This window comes from Eschrichtius robustus, chromosome 12 (assembly GCF_028021215.1).
Source record: "Eschrichtius robustus isolate mEscRob2 chromosome 12, mEscRob2.pri, whole genome shotgun sequence".
NCBI classification, from domain to species: Eukaryota; Metazoa; Chordata; class Mammalia; order Artiodactyla; family Eschrichtiidae; genus Eschrichtius; species Eschrichtius robustus.
In genome coordinates this window covers 39593580-39617103 of record NC_090835.1, presented here as the reverse complement: position 1 = coordinate 39617103, position 23524 = coordinate 39593580, and the positions used below count along the sequence as shown (strand labels likewise).

The 23524-nt window shown below is 39.3% G+C and overlaps 1 protein-coding gene across 4 annotated transcripts in view; it reads left to right on the top strand.

Moving 5' to 3' along the window:
• ARIH2 (ariadne RBR E3 ubiquitin protein ligase 2) overlaps nucleotides 1-23524 on the top strand; it is a 51899-nt gene that overhangs the window by 12419 nt on the left and 15956 nt on the right. For 3 of the 4 annotated variants that reach the window (XM_068557461.1, XM_068557460.1, XM_068557462.1), the window contains one exon: nucleotides 23397-23464. In XM_068557461.1, coding sequence (XP_068413562.1) covers nucleotides 23397-23464 — 68 coding nt within the window. Of the gene's footprint in view, nucleotides 1-12728; nucleotides 12775-23396; nucleotides 23465-23524 lie in introns of all 4 variants that reach the window. The other variant, XM_068557463.1, reaches the window with a different exon arrangement.

Here is a 23524-nt window from a genome sequence, read left to right as displayed (position 1 = left end):
CCCATGCCACATGGCATGTGGGAATCTTAGTTCCCCAACCAGGGATCGAACCTGTGCCCGCTGCAGTGGAAGTGCGGAGCCTTAACGACTGGACTGCCAGGGAATTCCCAAGCACCTCCTTACTTTAACTTTTGCTCTGTTCCAATATCACTCCCCTACTGCTCTAGGAAAAATTTAAAGGATTAGAGTTCTCTGCTCGAAAGAGTGAAGAGTTGTAGGAAAGATTTGAGAAAGGTGCAGACTGAGACAGCAGGAAGCTTCTCATCTTGCTCGTCCTGAAATGTGTCTGCCTGTGGCTTGATTAATTAAACTGTCATGAATTGTTGGCATTTGAAGCTTATGTTGTGTTCTCTTTTCTTTAAACTATCATGAGCCTTTATAAACATGAAATGGTTTTACTGTGATAACCACAAGTTATCAATCATAAATAGAGGAAAGTACAGGCAGGAAGAGTGAGAGGTTTGTTTGGAGATTTTAACAGAACAGAGCTGTTCTTAAAATCATGAACAAAGAGTGGTCTCTATCTGAGAATGTTGCTCTCTGTGACTAGCAGTTTCTTTCCTGGCCAGTACATGCTCTACCCACTCATTTCCTTTTTCCGTTGTTTTAGACTTTTACTGGTTTCTTCAATGCTCTCACTATCATTTTCCAGTCTGTATATAGCCTTGCCACTTTTTACAAGAAATATTCCAATGCCATCAAACGTGGCTTTCTGGATTCTGTATCTTTTTTTTTTTTTTTAATGTCTGAAACATTTATATTAACATATTTCCATACATATTTCCATACAAATACAAATATAAGATTTTTAGAAATTTCATGTAATGTCTGAAACATTTATATTAACATATTGCCATACAAATAACCCAATGAAAGTTTAGTATTAGTTGTTTTGTTTGTTGTTTTATACTGCAGGTTCTTATTAGGCATCAATTTTATACACATCAGTGTATACATGTCAATCCCAATCGCCCAATTCAGCACACCACCATCCCCACCCCACCGCAGTTTTCCCCCCTTGGTGTCCATATGTCCATTCTCTACATCTGTGTCTCAACTTCTGCCCTGCAAACCGGCTCATCTGTACCATTTTTCTAGGTTCCACATACATGCATTAATATACGATATTTGTTTTTCTCTTTCTGACTTACTTCACTCTGTATGACAGTCTCTAGATCCATCCACGTCTCAACAAATGACTCAATTTCGTTCCTTTTTATGGCTGAGTAATATTCCATTGTATATATGTACCACATCTTCTTTATCCATTCGTCTGTTGATGGGCATTTAGGTTGCTTCCATGACCTGGCTATTGTAAATAGTGCTGCAATGAACATTCGGGTGCATGTGTCTTTTTGAATTACGGTTTTCTCTGGGTATATGCTCAGTAGTGGGATTGCTGGGTCATATGGTAATTCTATTTTTAGTTTTTTAAGGAACCTCCATATTGTTCTCCATAGTGGCTGTATCAATTTACATTCCCACCAACACTGCAAGAGGGTTCCCTTTTCTCCACACCCTCTCCAGCATTTGTTGTTTGTAGATTTTCTGATGATGCCCATTCTAACAGGAGTGAGGTGATACCTCATTGTAGTTTTGATTTGCATTTCTCTAATAATTAGCGATGTTGAGCATCTTTTCATGTGCTTCGTGGCCGTCTGTATGTCTTCTTTGGAGAAATGTCTATTTAGGTCTTCTGCCCATTTTTGGATTGGGGTGTTTGTTTCTTTAATATTGAGCTGAATGAGCTGTTTATATATTTTGGAGATTAATCCTTTGTCCGTTGATTCGTTTGCAAATATTTTCTCCCATTCCGAGGGTTGTCTTTTCGTCTTGTTTATGGTTTCCTTTGCTGTGCAAAAGCTTTGAAGTTTCATTAGGTCCCATTTGTTTATTTTTGTTTTTATTTCCATTACTCTAGGAGGTGGATCAAAAAAGATCTTGCTGTGATTTATGTCAAAGAGTGTTCTTCCTATGTTTTCCTCTAAGAGTTTTATAGTGTCCAGTCTTATATTTAGGTCTCTAATCCATTTTGAGTTTATTTTTGTATATGGTGTTAGGGAGTATTCTAATTTCATTCTTTTACATGTAGCTGTCCAGTTTTCCCAGCACCACTTATTGAAGAGACTGTCTTTTCTCCATTGTATATCTTTGCCTCCTTTGTCATAGATTAGTTGACCATAGGTGCGTGGGTTAATCTCTGGGCTTTCTATCTTGTTCCATTGATCTATGTTTCTGTTTTTGTGCCAGTACCATATTGTCTTGATTACTGTAGCTTTGTAGTAGAGTCTGAAGTCAGGGAGTCTGATTCCTCCAGCTCCATTTTTTTCCCTCAAGACTGCTTTGGCTATTCGGGGTCTTTTGTGTCTCCATACAAATTTTAAGATGATTTGTTCTAGCTCCGTAAAATATGCCATTGGTAATTTGATAGGGATTGCATTGAATCTGTATATTGCTTTGGGTAGTATACTCATTTTCACAATGTTGATTCTTCCAATCCAAGAACATGGTATATCTCTCCATCTGTTGGTATCATCTGTAATTTCTTTCATCAGTGTCTTATAGTTTTCTGCATACAGGTCTTTTGTCTCCCTAGGTAGGTTTATTCCTAGGTATTTTATTCTTTTTGTTGCAATGGTAAATGGGAGTGTTTCCATAATTTCTCTTTCAGATTTTTCATCATTAGTGTATAGGAATGCAAGAGATTTCTGTGCATTCATTTTGTATCCTGCAACTTTACCAAATTCATTCATTAGCTCTAGCAGTTTTCTGGTGGCAGTTTTAGGATTCTCTATGTATAGTATCATGTCATCCGCAAACAGTGACAGTTTTACTTCTTCTTTTCCAATTTGTATTCCTTTTATGTCTTTTTCTTCTCTGATTGCCGTGGCTAGGACTTCCAGAACTATGTTGAATAATAGTGGTGAGAGTGGACATCCTTGTCTCGTTCCTGATCTTAGAGGAAATGCTTTCAGTTTTTCACCATTGAGAATGATGTTTGCTGTGGGTTTGTCATATATGGCCTTTATTATGTTGAGGTAGGTTCCCTCTATGCCCACTTTCTGGAGAGTTTTTATCATAAATGGGTGTTGAATTTTGTCAAAAGCTTTTTCTGCATCTATTGAGATGATCATATGGTTTTTATTCTTCAGTTTGTTAATATGGTGTATCACATTGATTGATTTGCGTATATTGAAGAATCCTTGCATCCCTGGGATAAATCCCACTTGATCGTGGTGTATGATCCTTTTAATGTGTTGCTGGATTCTGTTTGCTAGTATTTTGTTGAGGATTTTTGCATCTATATTCATCAGTGATATTGGTCTGTAATTTTCTTTTTTTGTAGTGTCTTTGTCTGGTTTTGGTATCAGGGTGATGGTGGCCTCATAGAATGAGTTTGGGAGTGTTCCTTCCTCTGCAAGTTTTTGGAAGAGTTTGAGAAGGATAGGTGTTAGCTCTTCTCCAAATGTTTGATAAAATTCACCTGTGAAGCCATCTGGTCCTGGACTTTTGTTTGTTGGAAGATTTTTAATCACAGTTTCAATTTCATTACTTGTGATTAGTCTGTTCATATTTTCTGCTTCTTCCTGGTTCAGTCTTGGAAGGTTATACCTTTCTAAAAATGTGTCCATTTCTTCCAGGTTGTCCATTTTATTGGCATAAAGTTGCTTGTAGTAGTCTCTTAGGATGCTTTGTATTTCTGCGGTGTCTGTTGTAACTTCTCCTTTTTCATTTCTGATTTTATTGATTTGAGTCCTCTCCCTCTTTTTCTTGATGAGTCTGGCTAATGGCTTATCAATTTTGTTTATCTTCTCAAAGAACCAACTTTTAGTTTTATTGATCTTTGCTATTGTTTTCTTTGTTTCTATTTCATTTATTTCTGCTCTGATCTTTATGATTTCTTTCCTTCTGCTAACTTTGGGTTTTGTTTGTTCTTCTTTCTCTAGTTTCTTTAGGTGTAAGGTTAGATTGTTTACTTGAGATTTTTCTTGTTTCTTGAGATAGGCTTGTATAGCTATAAACTTCCCTCTTAGAACTGCTTTTGCTGCATCCCATAGGTTTTGGGTCGTCGTGTTTTCATTGTCATTTGTCTCTAGGTATTTTTTGATTTCCTCTCTGATTTCTTCAGTGATCTCTTGGTTATTTAGTAACGTATTGTTTAGCCTCCATGTGTTTGTCTGTTTTACGTTTTTTTCCCTGTAATTCATTTCTAATCTCATAGCGTTGTGGTCCGAAAAGATGCTTGATATGATTTCAATTTTCTTAAATTTACTGAGGCTTGATTTGTGACCCAAGATGTGATCTATCCTGGAGAATGTTCCGTGCGCACTTGAGAAGAACATGTAATCTGCTGTTTTTGGATGGAATGTCCTATATAGATCAATTAAATCTAACTGGTCTATTGTGTCATTTAAAGCTTCTGTTTCCTTATTCATTTTCATTTTGGATGATCTGTCCATTGGTGTAAGTGAGGTGTTAAAGTCCCCCACTATTATTGTGTTACTGTCGATCTCTTTTATAGCTGTTAGCAGTTGCCTTATGTATTGAGGTGCTCCTATGTTGGGTGCATATATATTTATAATTGTTATATCTTCTCCTTGGATTGATCCCTGGATCATTATGTAGTGTCCTTCCTTGTCTCTTGTAACATTCTTTATTTTTAAAGTCTATTTTATCTGATATGAGTGTAGCTACTCCAGCTTTCTCTTGATTTCCATTTGCATGGAATATCTTTTTCCATCCCCTCACTTTCAGTCTGTATGTGTCCCTAGGTCTAAAGTGGGTCTCTTGTAGACAGCATATATATGGGTCTTGTTTTTGTATCCATTCAGCCAGTCTATGTCTTTTGGTTGGGGCATTTAACCCATTCACGTTTAAGGTAATTATCGATATGTATGTTCCTATGACCATTTTCTGAATTGTTTTGGGTTTGTTTTTGTAGGTCCTTTTCTTCTCTTGTGTTTCCCACTTAGAGAAGTTCCTTTAGCATTTGTTGTAGAGCTGGTTTGGTGGTGCTGAATTCTCTTAGCTTTTGCTTGTCTCTAAAGCTTCTGATTTCTCCATCAAATCTAAATGAGATCCTTGCCGGGTAGAGTAATCTTGGTTGTAGGTTCTTCCCTTTCATCACTTTAAGTATATCATGCCACTCCCTTCTGGCTTGCAGAGTTTCTGCTGAGAAATCAGCTGTTAACCTTATGGGAGTTCCCTTGTATGTTATTTGTCGTTTTTCCCTTGCTGCTTTCAATAATTTTTCTTTGTCTTTAATTTTTGCCACTTTGATTACTATGTGTCTCGGCGTGTTTCTCCTTGGGTTTATCCTGTATGGGACTCGCTGCGCTTCCTGGACTTGGGGGGCTATTTCCTTTCCCATGTTAGGGAAGTTTTCGACTATAATCTCTTCAAATATTTTCTCTGGTCCTTTCTCTCTCTCTTCTCCTTCTGGGACCCCTATAATGCGAATGTTGTTGCGTTTAATGTTGTCCCAGAGGTTTCTTAGGCTGTCTTCATTTCTTTTCATTCTTTTTTCTTTATTCTGTTCCGCAGCAGTGAATTCCACCATTCTGTCTTCCAGGTCACTTATCCGTTCTTCTGCCTCAGTTATTCTGCTATTGATTCCTTCTAGTGTAGTTTTCATTTCCGTTATTGTATTGGTCATCTCTGTTTGTTTGTTCTTTAATTCTTCTAGGTCTTTGTTAATCATTTCTTGCATCTTCTCAATCTTTGCCTCCATTCTTATTCCGAGGTCCTGGATCATCTTCACTATCATTATTCTGAATTCGTTTTCTGGAAGGTTGCCTATCTCCACTTCATTTAGTTGTTTTTCTGGGGTTTTTTCTTGTTCCTTCATCTGGTCCATAGCCCTCTGCGTTTTCATCTTGTCTATCTTTCTGTAACTGTGGTTTTTGGTCCACAGGCTGCAGGATTGTAGTTTTTCTTGCTTCTGCTGTCTGCCCTCTGGTGGTTGAGGCTATCTAAGAGGCTTGATGGGAGGCTCTGGTGGTGGGTAGAGCTCTGGATTCTGTATCTTAATTGGTGATACCACCATCTACCAAGCTGGAAACTGAGGATTTACCCTTGACTCCCTTCTCCCATGAAGCCCTCTCTGATCTCCAGACAGAGTCAGACACTCTTGCCTCTATACCACTTTGTGGTACATGTTTCTTTCTTTGTTCTTTTTTAAGTTTATTTATTTATTTTTGGCTGCATTGGGTCTTCGTCATTGAGTCTTTGTTGCTGCGCGTGGGCTTTCTCTAGTTGCGGCGAGCAGGGGCTACTCTTCATTGTGGTGTGCAGGCTTCTCATTGCAATGGCTTCTCGTTGCAGAGCACAGGCTCTAGGCGTGCAGGTTTCAGTAGTTGTGGCATGCGGGTTCTAGAGTGCAGGCTCAGTAGTTGTGTCGCACGGGCTTAGGTGTTCCATGGCATGTGGGATCTTCCTGGACCAGGGCTCGAACCCGTGTCCCCTGCATTGGCAGGCGGATTCTTAACCACTGCGCCACCAGGGAAGTCCCTGTACATGTTTCTTGGTATGTACTTATGCTATTTGGAAAATTAGTTGCTTGTAAGCCAGGGATTGAACTCTTTGAGATAGAGGTCCATGTTTTCTCTTTGTATAACAGCATCTAGCAAAAATGCCAGGTTATGTTTTGTTCTCAGTAAGTGTTGCTTGTTGTTGATCTGACTGTCTATGCCCAGGCCAATAATTGCAAAAGTTGAGAATCTAACCCCAAGGCTCTACTCTGTGTGCTCATGTTTGTAAATAGAAGACATGCTTGTTGAAGAGCTTCCATGAAGCCAGCTGACTTTTAAGTACAGATAATATATATCTAGTGGACGTGTGGTTCCCAGCTTGGTGTGCGTGTCAGAATTAGTTTTGGCAGTTCTCATACAGAAGACTGAACTTCGTGCAGATGTAATAAAACAGAATCTTCAGAGGTGAGGTGAGGTATTTTACATTATATTCATGTGGAAGTACAAAAAAATTATGAAATGATTCAGGTTATCAAAATGAGGAGAGAGGAGTGCATCCTTTCTTTGGCTGCTGAAAAGATATGTCCAACATTCAGAGTGTACTGGTTTTTTAACCAGAATGGGAGTAGGATGTAAACTGCCCACCTATACTCACAAATTGGGTAGGTTTCCTGTAATATTTTTGATGTCTAAACATTACTTCATATTTCCTTATCAAAATAAAAGTGGGTCCTTATGTCCATGTTGATGATGAGTAGCTGTAAAACTGACTAATAGTATCTGCAATCATAAATACAATGTGAATGTTTTAAAGGGTTTTTATTTTATGACACTAGTAGAACACCTGAAGTCTTCGCTTCAAGATGGTTGGCTGCCCTCACATACGTTTGTCCCTTCTGCATTTGTTTTTGTTTGTTTGGTATTCAAATGTCTGTAACAGTTTTATTTGCAATAGCCAAAAACTGGAAACAACCCAAATATCCACAAACAGATGAATGAACAAATAGTGGCATACCCATAGAACAGCGTACTGTCATCAATATAAAAAGAGTGGGCTGCTCATATAAACATCATTGATAAATCTCAAAATATGCTGCATGAGGAAGCTCAGGGGGAAAAATAAACAATTTATTATTTCAATCATATACAGTGCTAGAAAATGCAAACTTATCTGTTGTAAAGGAAAGTGAATTAATGGTTGCCTGGAGAGCTGGGGGGAGGGCAGGAAGAGAGAGATTATTAAAGAGCATGAGGTAAATATGGAGGTGCTCCTCCATTTTTAAATAACCATGAAAATGAAAGTAAAGGCATATATATGTTATAAACACAGATGAACAAAGAGAACGTGTGGGGGGAGCATGTGGGACATCATTGCACGTGGGAGCCAGTTTGTCCAACATGTCTTTGAAGAGGTTGTGGGCTCTGATTTGACTGACAAAGACTGGGAAAGATAAGTGTGCTGCAGATGGGGGGATTAATTGAAGGTCTGTATGGAGAACAGTCAGCCCTGCTCTCACTTGGTCTCTCGGCAAAATAATCAGGATAATCTGGGGAGATATAGGGCACTTAGAGAATGTAAGATTTGGTTCTCTTCATTTGTCATTTTGGGAGCCCTTGAGTCTTGAATAATTGCTGCCCCTGATCAGTCACCCTAAAGAAAAGCCTGTCATTTGGCAGGTCTGTTCATGTACACAGAGCTAGTATTCATTTCCTGAGGCCCCCTTTTTGAAAATTGTAACATTCACATAAAATTCACCATTTTAAAGTATACAATTCAGTGGCATTTAGTACACTCATAGTGTTGTGCAACCATCTTCTCCATCTAGTTCCAAAACATTTTCATCACCCCAAAAGGAAACTTGGTACCCATTAAGCAGTTACTTTCCACTCCCCCCATCTCTGGTAGCCACTAACCTGCTTTCTGTGTCTCTGGATTTACCTATATATATATGCTATATAAATGGAATCATGCAATATGTGACCTTTTGTGTTGTTTTCTCTTAGCATAATGTTTTTGAGGTTCATCCAAGCTGTAACATGTATCAGTACTTCATCCCCCTTTTTGGGTGACTCTTTATTTTTTAATGTGAATGGCTAACCAAGAATTACCAGACATTTCAGGAAAACATGCAAAATGAAAGAGAAACAGAAAAATTGACCTTAGCTGAAACAGACCAGTAGGTAATTTTGCTTGTTTTTAAAAGTGCACTATTTAGTATTTGCCAAGATACTCAAGAAGATGTGGCATCTATAAAACAATCAGAGATGCCATCAGGAAGAAAATCAAAACAAAAAGAACTTGTGGAGATGAATTATGGGTTTGTCAAGTTAAAAAATATTCCGTAGATAGGTCAGAAGATAAAATCAAGAAAATCTCTCAATGTAAAGCCAACATGCAGGCAAAAAATGTATGTGAAAAAACAGAGATATGGAGGTTCAATCCAGAGATCCAGCGTTTACTAGGATTTGTGGGAAGTGAGAACAAAAAATTGAAGGAAAGAAAATATTAAAAAGTATAAGAAGGAAATTTCCAGGAGCCAAAGGGAGGAGAGTCTTCATATTGAAAAGGTCTATTCTTTGCCCAGAAGAATAAGGAAAGACCCATTGCCAGAACTGTCCCTGTGAAATTTCAGAAAAACAAGGATAGGCAGAAAACTCTAAAAGTTTCCATAAAGATATACCAGGTGTTCTAAAAGAAATGGGAATCAGATGTCTCAGCAGCAGCAGTGACAACCAGAAGACAGTGGAGCAATGGCCTTCAAAGTCCTGAGGGAAAATAGTTTTGAATCTAGAATTCTGTCCTTGAAAAATAAACTCGTTTTCAGATGTGCAAGGACTCCCAAAATTTACTTCCCTTGTACCTTTTCTGAAGTAGTTACTTCAAGATGAAAATCAAAAAAGAGAAAAATAAAATTCAAGAAATGATTGAGGACTTACCTGGTGGTGCAGTGGTTAAGAATCCACCTGCCAATGCAGGGGACACAGGTTCGAGCCCTGGCCTGGGAAGATCCCACATGCCGCAGAGCTACTAAGCCTGTGTGCCACAACTACTGAGCCTGCGCTCTAGAGCCCACGAGCCACAACTACTGAGTCCACTTGCCACAACTACTGAGGCCCGTGCTCCTAGAGCCTGTGCTCCACAACAAAGAGAAGCCACCGCAATGAGAAGCCTGTGGGCCGCAAAGAAGAGTAGCCCCAGCCTGCCTCAACTAGAGAAAGCCCGCGTGCAGCAACGAAAACCCAAAGCAGCCAAAAATTAATTAATTAATTAATTAATTTTAAAAAAGAAAAGAAATGATTGAACTAACCTAGTAGTCCAGTGAAAAGTCTCATGTTCAGCTGTGTAACAGGCCTGGAAAATGGTCAGCCCAGATTGGAACAGAAACTTGGTGGGATCCAAGAAAAATTTCTTCAGGAATGGGAGTGAGGTGGATTCCAGCAATAGATAGAATGAAGAAACTGGAAGATGGTTGGGATGTGGTGAAGAAGCCATAGGTCTCTTCACAAGTGGCAAGGGAATTAGAATTCCCATGCAAAGCAGAAAAACTACGCACAAAAAATCACAAGCCAAATAAATATAAAGCAAACCCTCCATATGGCACAAGTATGAGTGATTGGCAGCGACTAATAATGATAATTTATTTGTGCCTGATGTACGAACATTCTTCTTTGAGTGGGCCAAGGATCGTGACATTGGAAGCTCAGGGTAGAAAATGCAATTGTGGTCCTGTAAACAATGTCTTAAAATTACAAAGGCTACAGATAGAGGAACTGAAAATAGTGATTTTAATATCAAAAAGTTGGGGCTTGGATGGGAGTGGGTAGGGAGTGGTATAAGTAAGCTAAGTCTGGTAGAGAATTACGGGCCCACTCAGCGATGTTGGTAACAACCAGAAGAACCCAGACGAATGACTGGGAGAGATTTCTCCTGGATGGGAAGACTGGGAGGATGGGGGTGGGGCAGGACAGAGGGGCAGGTGTTGTTCCTTTTCATCAAAGTGCTTTTTATGAACCATTTGATTTATTTTTTGTTCAGTGGTAATTGGGATAGGTAAAGAATTTGTTGATTCCCAATAAAAGAAGTGTTTCTGAGTGTCTTCTGTTGTCTTAACTTTTAGATAGATGCTAGGAAAGATGGGGAAAAAATAGTTTAACCTCTACCATAAAATAACTTAAAGATCTCTTTGCCTTTAGTTTCTGCCCCCTCCTTTTTTAGAATGGTGAGAAAGAAAGGAGGTATAAATAAATAAAACCTTTTCTACTTCTTTTTCATATTTTCTGATATACCCACTAAAAGCACCATTTTATTTTGCTCTCTTGAAAAACTTGAAGTGGTTTCTCCAGATTCCAGCCTGAACTCTTCTTTCCTGTTGCTCCTCTCCCTAATGTTTGATTTTTGCTTCCTCAAATCTCCTGTCAGCATCTCTGCCATTCCTGTCACCCTCAGAAGGCTTCTCAGCCCGCCATTCTTTTTCTTTTTTTTTTTAAACCCTCCCTTCTGGAGCTGTATCTGGCCTCTCCTGGTAGATTGTGCACCCCCTGAGGGCTTGGAAGGCTTTGGTGCCTGCCTGGGCTCTGGAGGAGGCTGTGGATTTGCAGTGGTTTGAGATTAGACCATAGGAGACGGGCAGAGGGTAGCGTTAGCATATAGCACCTAGTACTGGCACAGGCATTGTTCTAGGTGCTTAGGTATGACAGAGAAGGAAAGTGTTCTTAAAAACCTCTTCCCTCAGAGAGGAGCTTCTATTCTGTTGGAGGTTTACATAAACATAAAAGTTATAAAAATGTGATATATGTTTTGAGCATAGCTAACAACAGCAGTCAGTGGCTCTGTCTTTGAAACATGCTGTTGGAGTTTGTGGCTTTGTCACTAAGATATGCTAGCCTATGAGATGTCTTCTGGAGAAGAGAGGTGACCTAGCTGGAACTGCCTAGAGGTATTTGGTATTCCCTCTCCTTTGTCTCCTCACAGTAGCAGTAGCTGGAGAAGACAGCATTGTTTGAAATCACTTATGGACAAGATGGGCTTATAGCTGCGGGAATATGGTAGGAGACTTGGCTTTTAGTCCTACTATGTGTAGTTCATTGGCTATCAGCTCCTATCTGCATTTCTTTTGGTTGTGGTTACTGGATATGACCTTGGTTCACTGAAGTTGTAATCATCCTGCCTATATATGGCATCCCCCTAGAAAACTGTTAGAATTCTAGAAGGGGCTGTAATCAGCCTTTTGTACTAAGTATTTCCCAGAAGATTTTCATTGAAATGCAAACCTAAAAGATATGCTGGCTGGGATTTACTTCACAATAATCTAGAGGGTAGGGGATAGGTAGGGTGCAGATACAGTGGACCTGGCCATGAGTTGATGTTGGAGCTGGGTGATGGGTACATGGGTTTCATTATAGTCTTCACTTATATAGATGCTTGGAATTTTTCATAATAAAAAAAGTACCCTCATGGTCAAGAAATGGATGACTTTCGTATTTTTGCTTTATTGTATTTTTCATAAATAACTTTAGTAAGGTCTTTAGGTGTTTTTGGTATTGATTTTAATGATCAGAGACCATAACAGGACTAAATTAAGGATAGACTGGAGAGAAATCTTCAAATTTGTGTTTATTAATCAGATTTTTTAAAGCACTTGTAATACATGGGTGCCTCAGTTACAAGTCAGCCCTCCCTCTGTGGAGAGAAAGTAAAGGAAGCAAAGTTACAATCAGGTGCCTGAGAGCTGACCTTTTAGAGGCTGAGAGTATGAAGGTGTGAAGTATGGGAGAAGTGAAGGCCCACCACTTAAATTCAACTTTAGGGGTGGGTCTTGCCTAAGGTCAGAGGCACTCTGGGACCCTACTACCACCACCACCACTGCTGATTTTGCCCCATTCTAGGCTGGTGTTCACCTACTCCTTTGTCTCTGTGCTTTAACCTTACTTCTTTCTCTTATTCCTTCGGTACTTTCTTGCCTCACCCTCTACCCTCCAAGACCGAAATCCATCCATCTTGATCTCCTTAGGCTAGTTTTCCTGTATCATGTCCCTTTCTACCCCAGGCCCAGAAGCTGGCCAACAATTCACTCTTCCTTCATCTCTGCTTTTTAGTGAATGACCACTAGTGTTTGTTAACAAATGTGATTGGACCATGAAGTGGCTTAACAACAGGCTGAGGCATGGAGACCCATTCATGTAGCCTTAAAAGATTTCAGGCAGTTGGCAAGTAAGAATTCTAAATAAAAATTGAAACTACCACCTGTATTTTTTCAGGCCGTTGATGCTCACTGCCATCAGCTGCATCCTCCCTATGGCACTGGTAAGTGTGGGAAGGGCTGGTGACAATTTTGGTGGGCTGCTGAATTTCTTTTTTCTGGGGGAAAAAAATCTATCTGCAAGCTGTGTTATTAACTTGTCCCCAAGGGCTGGACAGCTTGAACCAGCTATAGGAGACTAAAACGATGAAGAAGCAACTGACCATGCTCAGGGGTTTCCTTGGGGAACTGTTGTCAGGAATGGAGGCTATTCAGTATGTGCTTTGATCCTTACATAAAATTAGCATGTTCTGTGCATTATTTTGAATAATAAACATACTATCCAGGTTCTCTGGGATGTCAAGTAATGACTGTTAAATTTCCTGAAATTCTGAAGACATTTTTCCCAAAGATAGATGTCGGCGATGTATTGAAAGAGTACAGAATATTGTATGTACTTACCGTTTCCTTCAGTAGCAGGATTTATCTCCCTCTGGTATTTTAAGTTCTTTGTGGTCAGGGGATCAAAAATGTTTGTTCCAATGATTAAGTTATAAAATTCTGATAGAGACTTACTTGAATTTTTATCGGGGAAGGGTTTGGTAGAAACCAGAAAAGAAATTTGTGGCTCTCATTTACTAACAGACTTCAGGTGGACTTGGGGTCCTGTGATTTGAAAAATAATTTCACCACAGTCAGCTTTCTGCTCAGGGACCTAATAGGGAAAATACATACAATGAAATTGAAACATAGAGTGGGGCAGCAAGTCATAGGAATGCTAAAAGAATGCTAAAATATAACACAATGACCAGATTGCTGCTGGAGTTGCCTTATCTAAGCTCCTGTAATCCTGCATCTGTCTCCTTGTAATGAGTGGGTCAGAGGCCACATAGATCCAGAAGTTTTATCTTATCAAGGTAGTCTCCATTCCAAGTTGACAGGCTGATGCTTATACTATTTCATTTCTCTAGTCTCTGAAGCCCTTAGATGATGGAGTAAAAGTGCCTCCAGACAGAATATCTAACGAAATGCTGAGGTTGTAGACTTGTGTGCTGTTAACCATGTCAGGAACTGCTTGCTGATAACAGCAGTTAAAATATTCATGTACACTTCATTACATCTGTGAGAAAATCTTAGCATCATTGGCTCATATCCTGGATTTTCCCCCTCAGGTCCAACTCCTACCCACCCACCCCCCAGAGCCCTGCTTGTGAAGCCAGGATAGAATTGTGTGCACACTCTATATATTCTTTGTTAAAAAACAGAAAGGAGAACTTAACTCCCCAGCAGCTGTCTACTCCTTTAGGTATCTGTGAACAGGTGGTAACTACTGAACATGTTTTGAGGGCCTCTATCTGGGAAATACCTTCTTAAGTGTCTCTCCTAAACATTATGGAGGATGACAGAAGAAGTTTGCCTGCAACCTTTGGGAAATAGTGATGTCCAGCAGCAAAGTCCTTTTTGACATGCATGTAGCCAAGTGCTTCCTGAAATAAAGATCAGAAAACCATCTAAGGGTGTTGAGATTGTAAATGTAATGGCAGAACAAAGCCAAATTGGATTGGCAATACAGAACAATGTCCAGGGTGGATGACAACAGAGGTGACCCCACAGTCCTTTCAAGCTGGAGGGAAAGCTCTACAGAGTCTTCTGACCCATTGTGGGTCAGGTTTGAGGGTACAGGGAATGAGGGAAAAAAGGCAGGGAAGATGGGCTACACTTGGCCTCTCTTCTGACCCCATCTTTGACTCTGTGAAAACCTTCTCTAGACCACCCAGGGACGTGAGGGCACCCTTCAGTCTTTGATGAACTTTATACCACTACTTGCCCTCTCTTCCCCACTTTGATCAGTCACACTCCCTTCCCCAGCTCCCTGGAGAAAATGAGAGAGAAGTTCTTATCTTTGGGGCTTATGTTCACACTGACCAAGGCTTAGGCACAAATGCAGTTGCTCAGAGACAGGCCAAGGAGTGAGAGGAAGGCAGGCCTGAGAGCTGTGCCCTGTGGAACAGCAACAGTTTGAGCTGACAGACCGGGAGAAGAGCATCTAATGGAACACTAAGAAGGCTGGGTGTGGGAGGTTTAGAGGGAGCCAGAGTGTTGTGAAGTTATTGGCATTACAGACCTATTTATGCTAAAATTCACATTGCCTAATCGGTTAACCTTTGGTCAGAACTATGTTAAAAACTCTGAAGGGAAATTTTTCATTTCGAAGAGTAAGTAAAAGATCAAAATGAACTATTTGATGCAGTAGTGTAAGGGTCAACCCTCCGTTTACTGTGACATTTGTTTATGCAGATGATTGCCATTGAATTAAATTTGGCAAACTTTCCCTCCAACTTCATGAAAAATTTAAAATATACAAAGAAGTTTAAAGAATTATACAGTGGGCATCCATTTACATACCATCTAGATTATATAGTTGCTAACTTTTTGCTGCATTTACTTTATCATATATCTGTCCATCAATTTTATTTTTAAACAGCTTTATTGAAGTATTACTGACATTCCATTAAATTCATCCATTTTAAAGGGTACCATTAGAAGAGTTTTAGTAAATGTAAACAAATATACAACCATCACCACAATCCAAGTTATAGAACATTTTCATCACCCAGAAAGTTCCCTTGTATCCATTTGTAGTTGGTCCCCACTCCCAGTCCCACCAAACTGCTGATCATCTTACTGTCTGCATAGTTTTGCCTTTTCTAGAAATTTAATATAAACTGAATCATACAATATGTAGTCTTTTGTGTCTGGCTTCTTTCACTTAGCGTAATGTTTTCAAGGTTCATCCATGTTGTATCACATGTCAGTATTGCTTTCCTTTTATTGCCCAATGATGATTTTCCATTGCATAGATATATACCACATTTTGTTTATCCATTCATTCATCAGTTGATGAACATTTGGGTTGATTCCAGTTTTTGGCTATTATGAAATATGATGCTATGATTGTTTATATCCAGGGTTTTATGTGGACATGTTCTCATTTCTCTTGGATAGATATCTAGCAGTGGGATTGCTAGGTCATATGGTAAATGTATGTTTAACATTTTAAGAAAATGCCAAACTGTTTTCTGAGGTGACTCTACTATTTTACATTCCCACCAGCATTATATAAGTGTTCCAGGTTCTCCACATGCTTGCTAGCACTTAGTCAGTCTTCTGGATTATAATCATTCTAGTGAGTGTGAAGTAGTATCTTGTAGTTATAATTTGCATTTCATTTCCCTAATGACTAATAATATTGAGGATCTCTTCTTGTGTGTATCTGCTATTCATACTTTTTTTTGTGAAGGGTCTGTTCAAATCTTTTGCCCATTTTAAAAAAATTGAGGTGTTTGTCTTATTATTGAGTTGTATGAGTTCTTTATATGTTCCGAAATAAGTTCTTTATCAGATACATGATTTGCAATTATTTTTTCTCCCATTTTGTGGCCTGTCTCTTCCATTTTCTTAATAACGTCCTTTGAAGAGTAAGCGTTTAATTTTGATGAAGTCCAGTTTATCAGATTTTTTCTTTTAAGGATTGTGCTTTCAGTATCATATCTAAGAAATCTTTGCCTAAAACTAAGGTTGCAAAGATTTTCTTCTGTGTTTTCTTGTAGAAGTTTTATAGTTTTCAGTTTCATTTAAATCTGTGAACTATTTTGAGTTAATTTTTGTGTGACATGAACTAAGCATCTAAGTTCTGTGTTTGTTTGTTTTGTATAATGATATTCAGTTACTCCGGAATCGTTTGTTGAAGACTATCCTATCCTCCAATGAATTACATTGTGGAAATTAACCATAAGTGTATGAGTTTACTTCTGGACTTTATTCTGTTCCATTGATCTATATGTCTGTCCTTAAGCCAGTACCCCACTGTCTTGATTACTGTAGCTTTATAGTAAGTCTTGAAGTCAGATGGTATAAGTCCTCCAACTTTGCTCTTTCAAGATTGCTTTGGGGACTTCCCTGGCTGTCCAGTGGTTAAAACCCTTGCTTTGATTTTGATTAATTTTTTAAAATAAATTTATTTATTTTATATATTTTTGGCTGTGTTGGGTCTTCGTTGCTGTATGTGGGCCTTCTCTATTTGTGGTGAGCGAGGGCTACTCTTCGTTGCGGTGCACGTGCTTCTCATTGCGGTGGCTTCTCTTGTTGCGAAGCACAGGCCCTAGAGCGCGTGGGCTTCAGTAGTTGTGGCGTGCGGGCTCTAGAGCACAGGCTCAGTAGTTGTGGCACACGGGCTTAGTTGCTCCACGGCATGTGGGATCTTCCTGAACCAGGGCTCGAACCTGTGTCCCCTGCATTGGCAGGCAGATCCTTAACCACTGTGCCACCAGGGAAGTCCCTGATTTTGATTAATTTTGATTGCTGTGTTCAGTCTATAGCTGTGTTGTCCAGTATGGTAGCTGTGACCACATGAAGCCATTGGGTATTGGAAATATGGCTAGTTTGGGTTGGTATGTGCTATAATTCTGAATACAATGGACTTTGAAGATTTAGATGGAAAAAAGATGTAAAATATAGTTTATTAGTTTCTATGGATTAACATGTTGAAATAATATTTTAGATATGTTGGGTTAAATAAAATATAAATAAATTTTAGTTTTCATTTGTTTGCTGCAAATGAAAACTAAAATTTATATATTTTATATAAATTTACATATTATATAAATTTATATAAAATTTGTATTTTATATAAATTTATAAAATTTATATATTTTTATATATTGGCATTCTGTTTTTTTATCTTACTAAATTTATTAGTTCTACTAGTAGTCTTGTAGATTCTTTTAGGATTTTCTGTGTAAATAGTCATTTAGGAATAGAGACAGATTTGCTTCTTCTTTTTTTAATCTTTTATGTCTTTTTTGTGTCTTTTTTTTTTTTTTTTTTTTTCCTTTCCTTATTGCCCTGGGTAGGGCTTTCATAATGTTAAGTGACATGATGAGAGTGGTCATCCCTGCGATGTTCCTGATCTTAGCATTCACTATTTCATTATTGAGTATAATGTTTTCCATAGATGCCCTATATTCGATTTAGGCAGTTCCATTTTTCTTCCTAATTTGCTAAGAATTTTTGTCTTGAATGATTATTGAATTTTATCAAATGAGTTTTCTTGCATCTACTGAAATGGTCATTTGGGTTTTATCTGCCTTTATTTTGTTAATTCAGTGAATTGTCTTAGGAGTTTTCACATGTTAAATCAGCCTTTTCTATATTGCTGGATTTAATTTGCTAAAATATTTGGATTGATTTTTGTGTTTTTGTTCATAAGGCTTATTTGTAATTTTATTTTTATATTTTTGTTAGGTTTTTATATCAGGGTTATGTTAGTCTCATAAAGCGAGTTTGGAAGAAGTATTCCTTCCTGCTCTAGTTTCTGAAAATGTTTATTTAAGATTAGTTTTGATAGAATTCACCAGTAAAAACTTCTGGGTCTAGCATTTTGTGAGAAAATTTTTTATCATGAATTCAATGTCTTTAATAGATATAGAGCTATTCAGTTTTTCTTTTGTGTCAGTTTTGGTAAGTGTTTTTCAAGGAACTTGTCAATCTCTTCTAAGATACCAAATTTATTAGCATTTGATTATTCATATTTTCTTATTTTCCTTTTAATACCTGCAAGATTTGTAGGGATAGTCCCTCTTATCACCCTTGTTATTGGCAATTTGTATTCTCTTTTTTTTCTTAATTGTTCTAGCTAAAGTTTTTATCAACTTTATTGATTTTTTTAAAGAATCAACTTTTGGACTTTATTGATTTTCACTATTCGTTTTGGATTTTATTTCTGTTTTTATCTATTTTCTTCTTTTAACTGAGTCTTGTCATCTTTTTCTAGCTTCTTAAGGTAGGCCCTTATGTCATTGATTTTTGGACCTTTCTTCTATAGTATAAATATTTACATTTGTAAATTTCCCTCTTGGCATTATATTAGCTGCATCTCACAACTTTTATTATGTGGTATTTTCATTATCATTCAGTTCAAAACATTTTCTAATTTTTCTTGTGATTTCTTCCTTGACACACAGGTTTTATAGAGGTATGTTCTTTAATTTCCAAATATTTGCTATATAAGAAGGGCATGCTTGGCAGAGAACAGTCAGGGAGCCTCTTGGGGTTACTGGAATCATTTGGTCTATTGCTGGACTCCTCACGGCAGTGGTTCTGCAGTGGGTCCTGATGACTCTTGACTAACACTTAAGGTTCATCTTGTCAGTACTAGAGAGCAATGATGGGTTTTAAACAGGTTGGGACTGATCCTGGTAAGACGTGAAAGCTCTAAGAATAGTCTGTTATTGTAATTGTTACATGGAGGCTTTAGGAAACTCATCCTGGGGGGGCTATGGGCGGTGGGGGGCGGGGGGGGGGGCGGGCAGACGATAGACACTGGCATATCAGTATATAAGATACCTTTCCTTTGTCCAGGTGTTAGCGAAGCCCTTCTGATGGAAGTGTTTAGGAGAGGCAGGAATAGAGATTGTGCAGTGGAATGGTGGTGATGGAAGAGGGTGGAGTGGTAAGGAAGAGCGAGACATAGAGGAAAATGCTGATGCAGGTGTAGGAGTGTGATGTCTCCAGTGACAAGATGGGCATTCAGGAGGAAGAGCACGTTTAGTGTACCTGAACAGGTTCTGCGAGACTCATCACAGAGACCAAGAGGGGTGTTAAGGCAGAGGAAATTTAAGTGTCAAATTCTACCACCAAGATAAGAAATGTTTGTTGAATTTGGCAACAAGGGAGTTTATATTGCCTGGTACATGTGTGTAAAGAATAGTATATCCACTATCGGCAGTTCCAAATAGATTGAAATTCAGCAATTAAAATCAACATTTTGTCAAACTATGAGCCAAAATTGAATTCATATTGGCAGTTATACCCACTAAACTTTCAAAGTATTATATATATTTTCAAGCATGATTCTTGAGAATAGCTCTAACGTTTTGGGGAGGAGGTGGGGGGATAGGAAAACATCTTATTTCTGCTCTTGAGAGTCTTTGTTTAAATTCATCCTAACTGTTCTTGCCTCATGGTCTTGTGAGTATCTAAAGTGGACACATTCCACCAGCTAAGGGTTTGCAGTTTAGACAGGGGTAATAGTCCCAGGCATGCTGGAAATAGTGACCTATTACTATCGAGAAGGGCCCTCTTTGACCCCTGAGATGGAGAGAATGGTGGACTCTGTCTCTGTGGGGAGAAGCTCAGATTAATCTGTAATTACCTTGGGGTTCCACATTTTTGGGCAAGAACTTCCTAGTTCTTAGTTTCTAGTCTTTTCCTCGATTAGACTCATAAATAAATAAGACTTTTAATCTTCTTATTACATATTGATCTAATAGAACCGCAAATTTGTCTTGAACATGACATGGTCATGTGTTCCTTCCTAAGTCATTAGTTTTTTTGGCTGTCAGTGGTTATCACCTTGGACCCATTTTCCTTTTGGAAAAGATTTGACCTCCTCATTGTGAGTCCTTCTTGGGAGAGTTCCCTGGTGGCCTAGTGGTTAAGATTTTGGGCTTTCACCACCATGGCCCGGGTTCAGTCCCTGGTTGGGGAACTGAGATCTCACAAGCTGCGCGGTACAGCCAAAAATAAATAAATAAATCAATAAAAGAAAGCTTTAAGTCGTTCTTGATAATACGTAATCCTAACTACTAACAGGTTGTTAGTTGCTTGTCAAAACAGTCCAGCAAGAGTTCGTCTTGGTTCTGCTGGAAGATTTTTGTTCTCCACAATTGGACATATAAGAAGAGTGGAAGACTTTCCCCAGTTGTTAAGTGTTTTTTTTATATATATAAATTTATTTATTTTATTTATTTTTATTTGTGGCTGTGTTGTGTCTTCGTTTCTGCGTGCAGGCTTTCTCTAGTTGCGGCTAGCGGGGGCTACTCTTCGTTGCAGTGCGCAGGTTTCTCTTGTTGCGGACATGGGCTCTAGGTGTGCAGGCTCAGTAGTTGAGACGCACAGGCTTAGTTGCTCCATGGCATGTGGGGTCTTCCCAAACCAGGGCTTGAACCCACGTGCCCTGCATTGGCAGGTGGATTCTTAACCACTGCGCCACCAGGGAAGTCTCCAGTTGTTAAGTGTTGACTTTAATAGATTTAGGATGGATTGCCAAGCTCTTCGAGCATAACTCAGTAATGCTGTGAATGCTCAGGTAGTTCGTTCCTGAGAAAGCTCAGCTGTTTGCACTCTGAGAATGACAGATTTTTATCTTTAATGTTTTAATATCATACATGAGGTTTGTCTTGGCCCTCTTGCTGAAGGTGGCTTAAGTATTGCCCCACCCCCCTACAATCACCTGATGTCTCTTCCTCTGGGAGACTGCTGAGGGGCAATGGTGAAGTCAGTTCTCTCTTGTGACCCAAATCAGGAAGGATGGGGCCTCTCTTCCGAGACTACCTTTTAGCATAAATTCTAGGTACTCTTCCTTTAACCCTGTGCTGCTCTTGCTCAGAGGGCCCTTTGGAACCTGATTTTCCGTAGATCTTACCTGGTGTTCATTACTGGGCAAGGTGCCGTCATTCTGCATTTTCCTTCAGGTTCATAATGGATTAATTAAGGAAGAGTCCCTAATAGTTTATGATGTACTATGAACATGATATGGGCAATCACAGCGCCTCCTGCAGAAGGCTGGTGGGAGGTGCATACAGCTGATGCATGTGCCTACTGCCTTGTATATATTGATGTATTCTTGGCTGTTGGCTTTGAAAGAATAGATTCACATCTATTCAGTTTTATAAAGTACTAGATGCATCCTCTCTTCACATTATCAGTCCTCACCAGAACTCAACTCTGCTGGAATATTCTGAGTTGGTCATTAGTGGACTTGTAGTCATCAGTAAAATTTTCAGTTTCAGCAGATAGCTGTGTTGTTTTCATAGATAGATGGGCTGCATCTGGTGTGCTAATTGTGAGACTTTGTTGTTGCTGTTAGTGCTGTTGAGATCAAGGGATCAGACCAGATATGGTGTTAAAATTCTATTTCTTCAGGAAAATCAAGAAATTTCATTTTGGGAGTTCCCTGGTTGTCCAGTGGTTAGGACTCTGTGTTTCCACTGCAGGCGGCACGGGTTCGATCCCTGGTCAGGGAACTAAGATCCCGCATGCTGTGCGGCCAAAAAAAAAAAAGAAAAGAAATTTCATTTTGAAAATCCATAAACTAAAGACATAATGTCATTTAATGATCAGCATGTGTCCAGTCCAGTTCTGGGCTCTGTGGATCTGTGAGAGGCAGCCTTACCCCTGTTCTTAGCCAACAGGTTCCTCTAAGCCATCTGTGGTGATAAGGGAAGGTGGCTGCTGGACATAGCCAGGACTCTTCTGTGTTTCCTGAGTGGCTCAGTGCCTTTGAGATGACTTGGTAGCCACTTCACAATGAGACATTTAGAAGTCAGGACAGAAAACAGTGGGTGCATGGCCGACTGGGCCCCACTGTATAAGAGACGATGGAAAAGGTTCCAGCAAGGAGCTCATTTAAACCAGTATCATTTTGTGAATTCCCTGGCGGTCCAGTGGTTAAGACTCAGTGCTCTCCTGCAGTTCTTATCTGTGCACCAGGCATGTACCACCTTATAGGTCCTTGGTTGCTCCTGTATGAAAACTCAGTCCAGTGAGCAGAGTACCAAGGTTCTGTGTGTTCTCTTGGCTCCCTAGGTTGAAGTGTGCTCCTTGTTTTTCCTTGATTCAGTAACACCCTCGTGTTTTGCAGTGCTCTCTCTGGGTAGCCTTATCTAGGCCTCCAAACACATCCTAATCTTCTGACCCCCCAGCCGGATTAGAAGATTAGGCCCCCTGGTGGTCCAGTGGTTAGGATTCTGTGTTTCACTGCTGGGGGCCTGAGTCCAATTCCTGGTCAGGGAACTAAGATCTCACAAGCCTCACGGCCAAAAAAAAAAAAGATTAGGCCCCCACCCAAGTCTTGATGTTCAGGGTTCTGTTTTGTAACTAGCTTACTTTCTTATTAACATTAAAATTAATATATGAACTACTTTCTGCGTCAGTAAACTTAGCTATGCAACATCCTTTTCAGGGACTGCATATCCTGTATCATTTCCTCAGAAAAAATTTACAGAGGTAGAATTGCTAGCTCAGTGCACCTTCTGAGGCTCTTTGATAGCCATAACCGTTGTGCTTTAAAGGAGAATGTAGGGGCCAGAAAGGCTGCCCACGGACTTCTAAATTCTCCTTGCAATTAGGGCTCATTAGTTGCCGGGAATTCAGAGATTTTAAACAGGGGTGTTTTTTGTTTGTTTTGTTTTTCTGGGTTTATACAAGAAGTGCAAGCCTGAGGTTTTCTGCAAGTAACAGGCCTAACTAGAGGTGCACTTACCATGTATGGCCTCCTACAGCAGCTTGAGGAAACAAATCACATTAGGGAACCTAACAGCTCTTTTGCTTAAATTGGATGCTGGGTCGTTATATACTGTAGATAGGATGGTTTCGCATAAGTTTCAAATCAAACTAATTTCTTTGAAGGGTCATTAATGAAAACAAAGCTCGAAAAATCAAGAGATCCAGGAAATCACTAAGACTATAAGAGTCTGAACTTAAAAGATGAAACAGGGAACCAAGAGGAAGAATTTGAAAGTCAAGCCTGGGCCTGCAATAGAGATGAATGTATGCATTTTTCAAAATGCAGAGCACTCTGAAAGAAACTACGTTATAATTTGATTTCTTTTTTTTTTCTTTCTAGGTATCTCATTCAGTTGCTAAACTTATATTAGTTAATTTCCACTGGCAAGTCGCAGAGATAATGGACAGGTAAGGTGTTTGGGGGAGGAAGAGATGGCATCGCCCATAGCTCCTCTCTCTGCCTACCCG